The sequence below is a fragment of the Lineus longissimus genome, chromosome 2 (assembly GCF_910592395.1).
Source record: "Lineus longissimus chromosome 2, tnLinLong1.2, whole genome shotgun sequence".
Taxonomy (NCBI): Eukaryota; Metazoa; Nemertea; class Pilidiophora; order Heteronemertea; family Lineidae; genus Lineus; species Lineus longissimus.
The window spans coordinates 10614383-10630341 of NC_088309.1; the positions used below are offsets into that span (position 1 = coordinate 10614383).

The 15959-nt window shown below is 40.1% G+C and overlaps 1 protein-coding gene across 4 annotated transcripts; it reads right to left on the reverse strand.

The window, feature by feature from the left end:
- Window positions 1-1986: 1986 nt before the first annotated feature.
- On the reverse strand, window positions 1987-15814 carry LOC135482608 (uncharacterized). 4 transcript variants are annotated; one of them, XM_064762792.1, is made up of 10 exons: window positions 15758-15814; window positions 9395-12024; window positions 8897-9045; window positions 8275-8431; window positions 7607-7673; window positions 6538-6667; window positions 5923-6097; window positions 4938-5115; window positions 4162-4272; window positions 1987-3531 (listed from the first exon to the last, which is right to left on the reverse strand). In XM_064762792.1, the coding sequence occupies exons 2-10, from the start codon at window positions 11932-11934 to the stop codon at window positions 3316-3318; spliced, it is 3723 nt and encodes a 1240-aa protein (XP_064618862.1). In that variant the 5' UTR covers window positions 11935-12024; window positions 15758-15814; the 3' UTR covers window positions 1987-3315. The 4 variants fall into 4 exon arrangements, with proteins under 4 accessions (XP_064618862.1, XP_064618865.1, XP_064618864.1 ...); XM_064762795.1 differs by having other exon boundaries at window positions 15762-15779; XM_064762794.1 differs by lacking the exon at window positions 15758-15814 and adding an exon at window positions 14253-14332.
- Window positions 15815-15959: the final 145 nt, after the last annotated feature.

Sequence of the window (15959 nt, forward strand, 5' to 3'; positions counted from 1 at the left end):
TGGATAAGGGATATCTAGGGATGGTTGTGTTTAAAAATTGGGTTTTTAATTCCTTCGTAGTTGCTAACTTGGAAAAAAACGTATTGGAGAGGGTTCTCGCAGATTTAAATGATTCTCAGCCCCCCCCTCCGTATTCAAATATTCTACAGAAGTGCATTATTTTTTTGTCAGGGCTGTGAAAATGTACGAAACTGTCTCTCTTTCATCAGTATAGTAGGGTTGCTGAGTACAATGACCATTACTGAAATGAAAAACATAGCAAATTGCCCTTATCATTGCTTTGCTGAACAGAAAACGATTTCCTGCAGTTCAGTTATCATTTCAATTCATACCAAATTGGTATTTTAAGGACAAAGTCACAACCAGAATTCAAGGCACAGGACACATCTGTTTAATAGCAGGACATGTTCTCCATTGTTGATAGTGGTTCTGGTCCCAAAGGTGTTGTTTTGATGCATTTTAACCTCCGTCATTAGGACACCTCCCTATTGGGGACTGCATTTGTCTGTCACAAGTGTGTTCCTTCATGTTAATAGAGAGTTTCTACTCATAAAGAATAGCAGTGAAGATAAAATATGATCGCATAAATCATAAAAGCATTCAGAAATGATGCATAAGCCCATTGTTTTTGTCATCAGATCCTCTCTACCACTGAACCAAAAGAATAAAGTGTAGATAATGGTCTCTTTACTGAAGGATAATTTTTTCCTCATCCTAATTGACACGATGATGACGCAAACCTGTTGGGAGCTGCGATAAAGATTGCCTCGCTGATAACAATCTAGAATGACAGCTATGCAGAGCGTATTAGCTTTCTGCTTCGGCTGTCAATCACAGAGGTATACTAATTAATTGTAGGGACAGGTAGGTGTTGCCATGGAAAGGATGTGGAATGTATAGGATAGATTTGCAATTAGCAAGAGAGGCGGTGAGGTGTGTCATATACAAACCTACTCCAATCGTTTAAAAAATTGAATTTGAACTTTTATGGTTGTGTACATACACGACGAATGTAAATTTTAACAATGCAGTTGTGCAGACTGATACTTTAGTACTGTAAATACCAAGTTTCATTGAATTTGCATGCATAAAAATTGCATAACATCAAAGTTCATTTCCATTTACGGCCTAGTCTTTAAGATGTTGGACGCCTAATCCAAACACCACGGGTTGGATAACCAACATCGACTCGACGATTGTGACCTTGACAAGTCTCTTGACTTCCATTGCCACAAGCACATCTTTAGAATGAGAATAGACTCCATAGCTTCTTTGTCCAACATAAGAGACAGACTTGTCCACATGACCTCTGTTATGATGAAAACAGTATCAGGTAGGCCTTGATGGCCGAATTCATGTTTGGACTTAGGATTGCCACGTATCATCAAAGGTGGGTCCAGTTGTGTTGAATTGATAATATATATGTATATGTATGTTTATTCGTACAAAAAAATAGTACAGCTTTTTCATGCAAAGTGCAGATCAATTTATCTTTCGAACCTGAAGTGCATTACAATAAATTTATCCTATGTTATTAAGTGTGCAAAGAAAGTCTATAATTTGTCCTAACTCTTCCTTTGATAGGAGACAATGACCGGACTCCCTCAATTTTAGTAACTCCCTGATTTGCTGTGCAGTTCTAAATGCTTCAGTGTTCTCATCAACTCTGTTTACAATTGAATACGAGTAATTTATGCGGACATCATATAAGGTGCAAACCAGAAACTGGGTTCTCTGGTACTGAAGGGGGGCTATTGGGAGTTAGTACCGAGGTATACACACAGAGGTCTTATATAGAGGGCGATTCTTGAATCCATCAGATTCTGTTCACAAACATACAGGGTGTTTGTGTGCACTCGGTACAGTAACTCCACAACTATCCTCACCAACAGCCCGCAACTCTTGGGTTTCCTCCAGAGATTCCTTCTGTAAGGATTGTCTAAACCATGTCATTCCAAAAAGATAACTTAACAAATCGTTTACAAATGTCACTTGGAAATATTTATTTAAATATGTTATCAAAGCACACATACTCTCAAAATAAAAGGCAATGCACATTCATACTGACATCGATATATTACAGTTTTTCTTGAAAGAACAAGTTAACAAGAATAAGTTGGAATTATTACGAACATGACACAAATATTTGAAAGAAAAGACAGATGGTGGTCATGAAATTAAGTACATCATATAAATACGGTATACACATCCTCCTTCTCAGTCAACACGTTTGAACAGCTCAAGGAACTTGAGCGACGAATGGAAGTCCCACTTGGTGAATCATCATTTACATTTACGGCGAAATATATTAAGCTGTACAAACACATTCAAGACTAGGCATGAATTGCTCTAGTAGTTTCTGGAAAACTGCTCCCGTTTGGAAATTCTGGCCACGATATGGCAAGTGCATCACTTTTTACCAGGTCACAAATTCTTTAAATTACATATACAACACACGCTTTGGTTAATACAGCAGTTGATTTTTCTTCAGACAGAAATTGCCTTTGTCCTCCTTTTTGCAACATCAAATATCTATTCACAATGCATAATGCATAGTACATCTATGTACAAGCAGTCGGCATCTTTCATGAAGCAAATATTTACATTTGATCGCTATGGAAAGCACAGACAAAATGGACGATATGATTTGACACAAAGAATGAACACAACTGGTTTAAAGTCTTTACATTAATTCCTGATCAGGTGGTGAGCATCAGTTATGTCACATTACCCCAACTGGTTTCTGATTGTCCAGACCAATGATAGGAGACGATCTCTATTGCCAACAAGTATTATGGGATGTTTCACCTTTGATATCTCTAAATAGACGGCCGAAAGTCATAGCAGCAGCATCTGTCTTGACTAGTAGGTGATTGCTGATGTGACCTTGGTCATCTGAGACCAGAAAAATAATGTCCTGTATGCCCCCCTTCTCAAGGGTACATCATTTATGACAAGACCTGCACATCTTGTGAAGCAACGCCATCCAGTCACAACAGTCAAAATCGGCTAATTATCAACTCTTGATTAAGACATGTCAATCGCTCATAGTACACATGTAGGACTCCTAAACATTGACATCCTACCATAACCATTCTGTACAGCTTGCGACAGCATGGTAGACAAATCAACCAGAAACTCCCAAAAAAGTTTTTGAGACATCACAGCATTGTTCGCTTGAGAATGGAGTGCCAGGACACGCATAGATTCATTTGCATAAAACACGGCGATACTACGAAAACGATTCAATTCTTGATTCTGTCGACTCAAAAATGCATAGTCACACACAAAGCAGTTAAAAGCTGTAAACCGTCGCTACACCAGTAAACCTGAAAAGAACCGTTTTGTTTTCGCTTCGGTACGCATTCGGTGCATTTCCAAACTCTCTGCTGAAGTGTTCTGTACTGCGTTCAATATCTCAAGGTGGGCATTTTCATGTTCAACTTTCGTCCAGTAAACACCTTTTCCGAATCGTTCCCACGCTGTCTTTGTCGTATAGTGTTTTGTCTTTCGCATGGCATAAACTATTGCCTGAAATGAGAGAGATAAAACAGAGAATTTTTAAAAAGGAAATCAATACAGATAAACACATTATTATAAGCAACCTTTTTCATATGATCACATATGATTCATAACTACAAGATGGAAATGTTTTCGTTTTGACACTACCATCGTAGCTAGCTCATTGCTATGATTACCGGTATCGACGAGTGGACAAGCCATCCATTGTCTCGATGTTTGTCACAGATTGTAGGAATACTGCTTACAGGGAATGATGAAATTACTATCAATCCACATTGTTGGCTTTTTGTTTGAGTAAATATAACATACTTTGTTTGGATATTGATTCAAAACCTTTTCTCAGATTATGTGAAATTTTCTCTAATTTATAATTATAATGTTTTCTAATAAGCTTATGTGACCCGCCACATCAAAATCAGGCGCATGTTGCTCTGAGCTTGGCAGGTTGAGACGGACTGTTTGTTCATTTCTCTATTGTCTGCCTTTTGTGAAATATGAGCACATCAATTTCTTCCAATATCTCTTGTGTCATTTAGGCTCATCTTCTGTGCTACATGCCCCTGGATTTGCTGTGACGGGTCACATATTATACAGTTTTCTCAAGTAAATTGGATATCATAATAGCAGCGGATTGCTTACCTCTGGGACCCATACAGTCAGGACGTAATTGAGGTTACTTGTAACATCAATGGAACTTCCTGTGTTGATTTCATTAAACCATATCATTAACGTGTTCTGAATCTCTTCAATCTGAAAAGAAAATGACAATATTTCACAGACAGTTCTCAAGGATATTACACCTATACATTAACCCTTTGAACCGGAGTCGCCCAAATATAGGCGAGGCTAGAGATCTTCAAATCCAAACGAACTTGGCCTTTGAGATACAAATGTACCGAAGCAGGTGCAGCAGGAAGCAGCACCCTTTATTCCACAACTTACGAACACTAAACACAGCTCAATGCCCAATACATTGGGCTGAATACCACAAGCCATGTTCTACAAAAGTGTCCACTGCAAGAATCACTCGGGAAGGACCGCTGGCCAGACAAACAGAATGACTAAAGGACTGATACACCAGGTCACTGCATAATACGACTCACTGTCATATGGCCTGAAAAAGGCCACCGAGGCTTAAAAATGCCATACATAGAACCTCTCTTAGCAGACACCTCTCCAATAAGGACAACCTCTGTATTAACGACACTAGTTTTGGTCCCAAATTGGATATTTCCATTCAATTTGACCTCTCTAATCACGACACCTTTCTTAAGAACAGCACTTGTCAGTCCCGAGGGTGTCCTTAATAAGGCGGTTCTACTGTATTTTCATAAAAAAAGACAAGACTTAAATCTTCAAATGATATTTTATACACAAAGAGGGCACAAATATCAGAGCGTCTAGATATTCATTACCTGACTGTCGTCATCGATTGGTCCAAAACCAAGATCTTTCCCCGAGGGGTGCGTCTTGAACTGGTCGTTCAGCAGACTCTTCCTCTTTCCCATGTAAATCTCAAACAAATAGTTCTTAACTTCATCACTTTGGATGAACTCCACCATTTCTTTGTATCGCTCTCGCCTCGTCATTTTACTGAAAATATAAACGAAGTAAAGGGTCACAAATTTGAATGGTTTGCCGAACTGCGTATCCATAGGCTGTTGCCTTGTGGCGCTTTTTCAAAGGTCTCCATAGCATGTTCCCTGGTACAACCAAATGGGACGTCCAATAATCCAAACAAATGTACATCTAGAAAACAAACGAAATGAATAAAATCATCTGCCTGGTCATATGAAGGTCTGCCTATTATGGCAACAGATATTCCTGTATGGACTTTAATAACGAATGGGCAAGCCAAGAGTGACTTAATTTGTTGCATTGACTACTGAAACAGCTTAAAGTGATACTATGATGTGATTTACAACTTTGCGGAAATACGCCCGTTGTTAATTGTAGATCACAAATGTAAAGCTCAAATTTTCCATTTTTGATTAGATTTATTATAAAATTGCTGAATGTAAACCACCGCGACCTCGAAAATGTTCATGTTGTGACGTCATCAACGAAAACTGCATCGAAGCGAGCCGTCCGGGTGGGATTAAACCATCAATTTCTAGAAAATGTGCATTTCGATTCGAAAACCTTACCGATTTATGAGAAAGTGACGTAGTCATTTGTCAAAAACAGCTAAAACATTATATGGTGAAATTTGACACGAGTTACCCTTTAACATTTCTTCCCAAGCCTATTCTAGAATCCTTTCTGTAGAATCCAAGGATTGCACATACTGGCATTTCAGACCAGGTGAATGTTCTGAGTGACACTGGCCAAGCCTCACAAGATGGACTTTCTCCCACTGTACCACCGTGCTTCCCATGCATCAAGACATTCACGACCTACATTTCTGCCAGCCTTTTGGACCTTGGTGTATCTTCTACAGTTTCCATGACGTTTGTGTCCTGGTCTTCATCCTCACTGCTGTCCTTTTCTCTGTTCTCTTCCACAGAAGTCTTCAATCGAGGTTCAAGTGTACAAGTGTCCAAGGGAGTGTCATCTTCGTCATCGGTCCAGGTTTCTGAAGGAAATAAGAGATTAGAATAAATTTTGGTGAATCCCCAGGTCTTCACCATACAGCTTGTCGCACTGGCCTGTATCCCCTTTCCCAAGTCCCCTTTCACACGGTTGACAATCTTGCCAGGATGTTCTCTACTGTCACTGCGTCTGTGTCACACAGGCAGATGGCACTCTTTAAAGGGGGAATATAGGCCGGAACTTAGGGGAGTCAAAATGGTGGACTTCAGGTGACTTATGTGGACAGTTAGAGGACTTGGGCATGTTTGATTTGATGATGAATATATTCCTGGAGAAAGTGTGAATAGTTTAAATATACTGGAAGATAGGACTAGGAGAGAACCATAATGGCGACTTATTTTATATAGTCATCCTTTAATGATAACTAATTCCAAGGGTGCATCTAAAATTACTATAGAAATGATGGAGCATGACAGGAATTACCTTCTACATGTGTAAAATACTCCAAACTCGACTGTTCGGTCAAACCGAGACCTTTCTTCGTGAGGAATTCCTTAATCAAATTTAGGGCTGCCTCAAACTGTGAGCCCCATGATGAATTCTTCCCTTCGTCCTATAAAGGAGAAAACAATATAAACCATAATGCATCACTATTCAGTACAATGTCAGGGTTTCCGCCAGAGGGGGGGGGGGGTGGGGGGATGGGGGATGGGGGATTCATCCCCCCCTAAAATATTTCAAGGGGGGATATCCCCTCCTTAATTTTGAGCACTAAAGTTTGTTTTACTGTCAAATGAGTAATTTTCATGATTTGATATGTAAAATAAGAGCATTTGGGAGCCAATTGTAGCGGTTTTAGGGCCAAAAAAAGTCTCAGGAGGGGGGGTCATACACCCTTTTTAAGAAAAATTTCATCCTGGCAGAAACCCTAAATGTTTTCTTTAAAATAGACGTTGGCAAATGTGTTCATAAAATCTAAAATTGTCAGCCCTGCAAGGTTACAGAGCCTCAGATTGACATCACTTGACGTGACTGAACATAATGATCATGTTTCACAATACATGTAAAGCTTCCACTGATGAAAACACTACTGTCATTAACTGCCCTATGACGTCATTATGATGTATTATGACGTCATAGATCAGAATCATCATGAAAACGCTTCGCTATATCTTCATATGACTCATATGAAGATATGACTCATATGAAGATATAGCCAAGTGTTTTCACGACGATTCCCAATGGCCCATTTACTGATCAAAAGAACCGACATAAAATGCGCTGTGATGTCATAAAAGTTGTAGCTGGGTGTTTTGATGATGCCCTCGTAAATACATCGCATTTTCAAAAACGCTGACATCAACTTTATGCGCCCAAGCTAAATTTGATGATCACATCACTACTTTTACCATCTACAGGGTGGCACAGAATTATTTTCCTGTGCACAATAGAATTCTATTGTGTATCAATTGTGTGTGGGAAAATAATTCTGGACCACCCTGTAAATCACAAATCAGATGTTCAATTGTTCAGCAAGGATTGTAATACTTACGATGAATTGTGCGCGTTCTGGACAAGAATAACCTCGTACGGCCTTCTTCGTGTACCTAACTTTAAATCTAAATGTAAAAAAACAGACGTTTAGTTAAAGTCGTTCATGGTACAAACCAGAGCAAGGGCAACATCCTTACAAGTACGTCAGCTCCCATTCTTCATTTGCAGGATACGTGTAGTAACTATTTGCTTTTAGCTGCAGAAAAACAAACACTGAAAAGAAATATCGCAGCGTATAAAATCTTTGGCTACCAAAAGTTCGAAAAAATGATTCCCAACAGATACATGTACTGTACGTCATTTTGTAATCACCAGGGTGACAATGAAATTGAAACATGTTGGACAATTATATTACGTCTATGAAGGAACATATAAGAATCTTTAAGATAATTGATATCTTCTGGATACTATTCCAATGAACTATACATGCTTCCCGAAATTGGTGGCTTGCATTGGAACTAACTTTTTCCCCCTTGTCCGTCATTAAAGGCATTCAAGTGTGTTGGTCAACCATGACTATCTCCTTTGTCCCTCCACCATAAGGCCTAGTTTCCCCTTATGACATCACTATTTCGGACACTCAGCGCCCCATTTCTGGAAAGGTGTATACATGTATGATATTCCTATCAATATTTTCATCAACCAATTGAACAATTCCGATCTTACCCTTTCTGCCCCTTCTCAAAGGAATCGCCAACAAACAGGATTGACAGACGACCAAGCCTTCTTTTTGTGTAATACACATTCCGGATCATGCACGGCCAGTAAGGATACCTGTTCCACTTAACCCACACAAAGTCGCCTTTGGAGAATTTAGGAGCTGCTGAAAAGATATTCCCCAAGTCATTTGCAGGTGGAAGTAGGCATGAACAAAAGATAATGACGAAAGTGCCTTGTAACTTTGATGGCTTTACCCATCATGTTGCAGTTAAGTAAGTAAGTTTATAAACATGTACCAGCGATGAAATTGTTTTCAGTAAAAAGTCAAAAAGAGAAGGCCTGTCTTCAGCAGATGCCAAACAGGATTCCGGACTCCCAGGGATGAGGCCCATTGTCTTATCCTCATTCTCTCTCTGACACCCCAACTCTCTATTCGTACAATGAAAAGAAGGTTTTTGGGGACGAATTATCCAAGGGGATTGTGACATTTTGCATTAAACTCTCAATATCTGAAAGTATCACACCCAGTGGCAATGTCCCATTAACTTGGACCGTTTCAATGTATGTTTAGAATGTCTCTATGATTCATCACATGATGACCTTAACTTGACCATATTATCTGACTTACAAGTCTGCGCTGGGGACGAATAAAATGCTTCAGGCAAGTCATCATCATCATCATCATCATCGTCATCATCATTGTCCTCTTCATCTTCCTTGCAGGAATCACCACTCCAGTCTAGGTTTGGGTCATAAGGCATGACATTGGCAGACACCCTGAATAAAAATGTTGACAAATCTGAAGTGTAGTTGGAGATATGATTACAGTTTAAACCACCAAATTTTCGAGTCATTTCGGCTAATCTCAATTAGTCGAATAATCTGTGGGGAAAAAGTCCACAAAGATTTGGTGGTTGACACAGAGTTGTTGAAAAATGTACGTAAAACAAGAATCAAGAGAGAATACGACTCTGGGCGAAGAGGTCATCTGTCTGGGCAGCACCTGTTTCAATACTGACCACTGATCTTACTCCTGGTATCTGGTTTGCAAACTTTAAATTTGAGATTAGTACACACACTTTACATTGAAGAAAGCAGCTACTATTGGCAGGGTAATTATACATACCTCTTAGCGATAGCTGCAGTCGTTACTGAGTCATCACAGTTTTCCTTTCCTTTAGTTGGTAATGCGTCATCACTGGTCTGGATCGCACTTTCAAAGCTCCCCAAACAATGAGCGACGGGGTTCTCCAAGTCTTCCAGTAGGCAGGCATAAACGGACGACTTTGTTTTTTTCAGCCCTTTCTTATCCTTGGCGTTTCTGGCAGGTTTCACAGCAGCAGGTTTTCTGGCAGGTTTTGCACGGGGTTGTGGCAGTTTAGAAGTCGTCGGTAATTCCTCCAACACTTTATTGACAGATCTGTGTTCACTGGGTAGCGAAGAATCACAATTTTTTGAGAGACAACTGGGTGGTTCATCTAAGGTATCACGCTCAGATTCTAAATCTAAATTCCTCGATAGAGATGGCCGAGATGGTCCCAGTCCTAAGTCCGGGGAGTAGTCCCTGTGTGCACTCCGTGGTGAAGAGTCACAAATCTTCGAGAGACATCTCGGTGACTCATCTGCAGTATCGAGCGCAGTTTCTAAATCTGAATATGGACGGCTGTTTTCAGTTTGAGATGATCGAGATGGGCCAAGTCCTAAATCTGGGGAGTCGTCCCCCGTTTGTTTTAATCGTCCTAAATCATTGCCATTACTAACCGATTTAGCAGAAACATCGTCTGTACAAACTGATTCAGTAGCAACTTCTGTCTTCTCCCGTGTTTTGCTCCTTCTTCTCCTTCTACCCCTAACAGGTGGAGAATCTCTGATTTTCATTTCAACCTGATGCTTTAAAAGTTTAGATGGTGTTTTCAGACTCTTTAAGAGTGCATCTAAATTTCTCGATGGAGACGGTGAAGTATCTCGAGGTTTTTCCGTTTCAACGTTAATCTTCCTCTTTTTTGTGTGACCTGAAGAACTCGGCAAGTCCTGTTGTAAGGGAAGAATTTGTGCTCTCTTACGCCCACGCCCAGTCAGCAAAGCCTTTTTTTCACAAGGTTTGGCAACCTTTACAGCTTGTGGTTTTCGGGATGCTGAATTAGTCCTCTTTTTAGTGTCCGACATTTTAACCAGATTCGCATCTGAGAATTCGTCCTCCGCTTTTGCACTTTTTTTCGCCAGCCTCTTAGAAGGAGCCGACTGAGTCCTTGACTTTTTCACCCCTCTCCCATTTCCTGATTTCTCAGCACCAGTGTCGGAAACAGTGTTTGAACGAGTGTCATGGTCATTTGACGGAACTTTCCTGTTCCGTTTAGAAATTGAGTCTTCAGCCACGCTTGTATCTGCAACAGTGTTTGAATTGTCCCGATTGTTCACTGACACTTTCCTTTTTCTCTTAGCTGGAGTGACATCTTTCAAATCCAACCGGTGGGGGAATGCAGTCACACGAGTCGACCGCCTTGGTGAGACAGATACACTCTTAGTCTTAGTAAGAGAACACTTTCTCCCTCGTCCTCTCTTTTGAACATCAGAAATACCCTCAGCAGAAACATTATTTTCTATTTCACTAGAAATTTCAAGAGGGGAAGTAACAGAAGGATCTCTCACAACATTTTCACTCTCTGGATTCTTTGTCAAATAAGTGGGATTCGTCTTAATTTCAGTTTTTTTACATAGTGCTAACTCAGCAGAATTAAGTTCATTACTAATCACATCCTTAGTTGAACCATCTGGCCAGACACTAGCAACACTTTCTTCACAGTAAGTTGGGAACTGCGCACCAAGACCCGAATCATTAAAAGGCTCAAGGCCAGACCTCCTCGGCTCATTTTCCTTATCCAAACAATTGTTCTCATCATCAGGACAGAAGCTTTGTACCACTGTACCAGTCAAGTCAGACCCATTATCAGAACGAATATGTTCATGATTAACAAGTATGTTTACAATGCTATCAGATTTCTGGCCACTAGCGGCTCCAGCGATGTTCTCAACGCTAATCAAGCTAGCACTGCTTTCAATTGGAGAACTGTCCGGTTTCAAGTCGGACCCACAGTCAGAAATTTCTGGAGCAACCTGTACAAAATCTGCGCTGATGACGTTTTGAGAACCCTCAGTCAAACCACTCGTCTCCGAATCATCTTCACTAGACATTTTGTAAATATGACTGCCAGTGTTAATATCTTTAGTATGAACAGAATTATCCGGTGATTGTAAATCTATCCCATAATCATAAGTGCCTCGCAAATCGCCTTCATCATTTGAACCATTCTTCCGTTCAACACTTTCAGAAAAACCACTATCAGTATAAAAACTTTTCTCCGCGCTGGTAATTTCAGCGCTTATTTCAGCGCCATAATCATACGTGCCTCGCAAATCGCCTTCATCATTTGAACCCTTCCTACGTTCAACACTTTCAGAAAAACCACTATCAGTATAAAAACTTTTCTCCGCGCTGGTAATTTCAGCGCTTGTTTCGTCATTACCATCACTAACATTAGCACTTTGATCAACGTTAGTACTTTCACAAACGTTAGTACTATCCGTTAAAGAAGTGTCTGGCACGTTAGTACTTTCACAAACGTTAGGACTATCAGTCAAAGAAGTGTCCGGCGGTTTCAAATCCATCCCTGTATTGCAACACTCCAGCACTTCATTTGGATCATTCCTTTCACACTTTAGACTTCCCTGCCTGGTCTGCAGTCACATATCTATAAACTGAAATGTAAAAATGAAATTTACATTACACATTGTTACATTACATTTATGGTGGTGCAGGATATAAAGCGTGGGGGGGGCTGAGTGGGTCATATATATATTCACATGTCGTGACGAATATTGGACTGAGGTATATGGAAAATCAATGCTCATGGTCTGCATGCCTGGTAAACAAACAAAACATGAAGGGAATGATGGACCAGACATGAACTGAGCCAGACAGGAACTGAGCCAGACACAGGGTGCTACAAACATGACAAACTATATTTGGAAGTAACTGATATGATCTTGTGTACCAGAACATGATCATCAGTCATGACGCCATCAATCAACAGACTGAAGAAGTTTCCAAAACGGATTGAAAGCTTTTGATAATTATGCCTGTAACGAAAGTTCCTAATTCCGAGGTTCAAAAGGTTTACAAGTCTCATTCAATTTTATACTACGGTACATGTACTCGCAACAATGAATTTCCATTAAGTGAACAACACCACCTGATGTTCAACTTAAGTACAATTTTATCATGACACACCTGCTGTTCAGATACCACAGTTTTTGAACAGGAAGCTGACAATAAAATAAAAGTAAAACACACAATTTTAAAATTTTTTCCATGATATTTAAAAACTTTCTGCATGCAGCTGTCTGAATAAGCGTTCAACTTTTTTTTAGAAAAGTTTACTGGATTCATATTTGTGCATATTTTACAGCATAAGAGTAAAAAATGTGAGGGAGTAAGTATGTATCGAGTAAAATGGCCTGATATTGTCAGGATGGTCACTGGCAAACTATCACCAAAATCAACTGAATTCAAGTTTGATTTGCAGACTTAACAACTCTGAAGGAAATGACTTAATGCTGTAAACTTTTTCATTTTATCGAATTTGCAAAATTCTGTTTTGTTGTTTTTACGGTCGGCTTCAACTGATTGAGGTCATATTGCCAAGCTTCAACACATCAGTCAGTGAGGATTACTAATTATGCACTGGCCCCATGGAAACACAGAAGCCACAGGTAGTGATATCAACCAAGAGATCAATAAATTATGCGGGAGAGTAACAGCACAAGTGACAAGGTGGAGAGTTAACCATATCATCAAGTATTCATAAAGACTTATATGTATACTTGATATCATGTGATACAAGTACAGTAGCCTCCATTAGCGGACACCTATGCTAGCATGACACTCCCTCCATTCAGGACACTGATTTTGGTCCCAAATAAGTCATGACCATTCAATTTGACCTCTGCAGTCAGCAAACCTCTCTATTAAGCGCAGCAGATCTGGCAATCCGAAAGGTGTCCTTATAGAGAGGTTCTGCTGCACATTAATCACACATTGGTGGTACACATTACATGTAGCAAACATTATATAAGATTCAGAGAATTACCTGTGATATGAAGTTAATAGTGGACAATAAAGGAGATGATAATCACTTATCCTGGTGCCCGGGAGAGAAATATCCATGAATGAATATTATACTTCTGGCACTTCTTGGTAGTATACTCCAGAACAACCAGGGTTTTTTCTTCAGAAATAAAAAAACACACCCTTGCATCGACTCATGAAAGGATTTGTCCTAATTTTCAATACTGACACTGCACTATGAACAAAAAGATGATATTCTATAATAAAGCCAACAAATTTTACATGCCCCAGGCGGAAATCTTCCAATGCACGATAAGAGCATGATGACAATGAGCTCCAAATCAGGGTACCAGCACCATCCTCTGACACAGGTACCACTGCACTGCAAACAAAGGAGTTATTTTTACAAACAAAGCCCGGACAAGATATGGCAGAGTTCTCAATTGTCCTCTGTCAGAACAAAAAAAATATGTGCAGCTGCTACTGGGGAGTTTGTGATTTAAGGGGGATTTGTACTTCTGTTAGAACCTCTCTATTAAGTGCTGTCCTTAATAGAGAGGTGTCCTGCTTAGAGAGGTCAAATTGAATGGAAACAATCAATTTGGGACCAAAAGTAGTGTCCTTAATAGAGCGGTTGTCCTTAAAAGAGAGGTGTCCACTGTACCTTTTAGATACTATCTCTTTCAGAAATCAATCACCGAAGGCACGACTTTTATTGACCTAGATACCATCGAAAAGGGCAGCCTTCAAACATGTCGCATGTGAAGTGGTACATTTAAAAGAACTTGGAATACAACAAAGTGAAAATCAATGAGCCTTACCTGGGAAAACGAGAGTAATTGAAATAAGCTCAACCAACCTGATATAAATGTATAGGGCCTGTAAGTCCCCACCGATCAACCCCTTTTGATAAGAAATAACAAATACTAAACATAGGTCATACCGGGAAAACCCTATGCTCCTATTTGTACTATGACAGAAGGCTATTTACACAATAGCATTGGATGACCTTGACCCTTGAAGCTCGTCTGGCAAGAATAAATCAATATGGAGAACCAGGCAACCAATTGCCTTCTTCTGACAAATCTAGGCCAAGAGTGCTGATTTTTTAAATATTAAAAATTAAGACTATTTATTGACCCTGGATTGGTTACAACAACCGGAATCCTAATTGGGTCACTTTGGTGCAGAACTTACAAAAGTTTTTAAGATATTAACAAAATCTTCACCACAAATGATTTACTTTGATAAAATGCACAACATAAAACCGTCATAAGTCACATATGTTAATGGAGGTCCGGTGCCATTGGGCTCTACACTGGCTTGGCCATTCATTTGATAGCTATTATGATAGACTTTCTCCCCTCCAATGGTGACTTTGACTTCCTTTTGTTGGAGAACAAATCGATTCTAGCAAAGGGCCGATTGAGATTGGAAGCAGTTCTGCACCTTTTACTTAGAGCAAGTATACATAACCTCAGGGTCGAGCACAAGCTATTACAAATTTTACATCATTGCTGGGACATGTACATGTACATGTAACTTTGTAATAATTCTGATGGGAAGAACATTGGTTAGAAACTTTTTCATGGACTGCACACTGAAAATGAAATTGAAAGCATGCCTGACAAGTTAGAAAAAGGGGAGATGTTAGCCCCTAATTTCTGCTTACAACAGTTTGTTTAAAAGAGAGCAGCGGAACCTCTCTTACTCTTAGCAAAACACCTCTGTTAGCAGGACACCCTCTCTAGACTCTATTGGGAACAATATGTCCCAAACTCACCAACCATATTCACTAGTCGACACGCACGTTTTAGCATACGGCAGTGACAGGTGACCAGGTTATCACCACGCCGTTCGTGCATATTTCTTATTATCACCAATTACGTCGTGACGTTATTCCTAATAAAATATTTGGCGATAACAGTACACTGACAAGCACGCCTTGCATATTATTGCCACTTACGTAATGACATTATTCCCAATGGAAATGGTAATGAAGTCGCACAAAGACAGCCCGGCCGACACTTGTATTCCCGCCGGATGTCACGACTCACGTGACGATGTGGGCCGTGGCGCCAAGAAGTAAATCTTTGGACGAACGTCGTCACATGCCCAAATAGCGATTAGCCAAGAACAATCGTGTATGACAACTACGTCATTATGGCCAGGCAGGTCATTGGGTTGTCCATCCCTCGGCCCGCCCCGTGTCGCGACATTTCTCTAGCTATGCCTGCTGCGTACCGGCCAGCACCGCCAGCATGGCTGACTGAGTTCCAGTAAGTCCACAATCTGAAAAACATGCCATCATACAAGCAGGTCTAAACAAAACTGAAAAAATATGGCTTTACATGAATAACATACCAACCCATTAGGTAAGAAATCGTTTGTTCAGTGCAAGAACATGAAAACGGAAGTTTGTATTTCCCCTCCCTGGGACTTAGTGAAACGGCGTGTAAAAATTGCAAGGCTGCGATTGGTCGTTTTTCGGCCTCGTCCTCGTTTTTCCAAATCATGATGTACCAGATAAAAGGAAAATTGACCATAACACCTGAACTCACTCTTA

What these genes read in the sequence shown, in the direction of transcription:
- LOC135482608 (XM_064762792.1), bottom strand. Translation starts at nt 11,934, where the DNA reads ATGGATTTGAAACCGCCGGACACTTCTTTGACTGATAGTCCTAACGTT. An exon ending in CAGAACGCGCACAATTCATC is followed by an intron (nt 6,668 to 7,606) that starts GTAAGTATTACA and finishes TCTCCTTTATAG; the next exon opens with GACGAAGGGAAGAATTCATC. An exon ending in TCCAAAAGGCTGGCAGAAAT is followed by an intron (nt 5,116 to 5,922) that starts GTAGGTCGTGAA and finishes TTATATTTTCAG; the next exon opens with TAAAATGACGAGGCGAGAGC.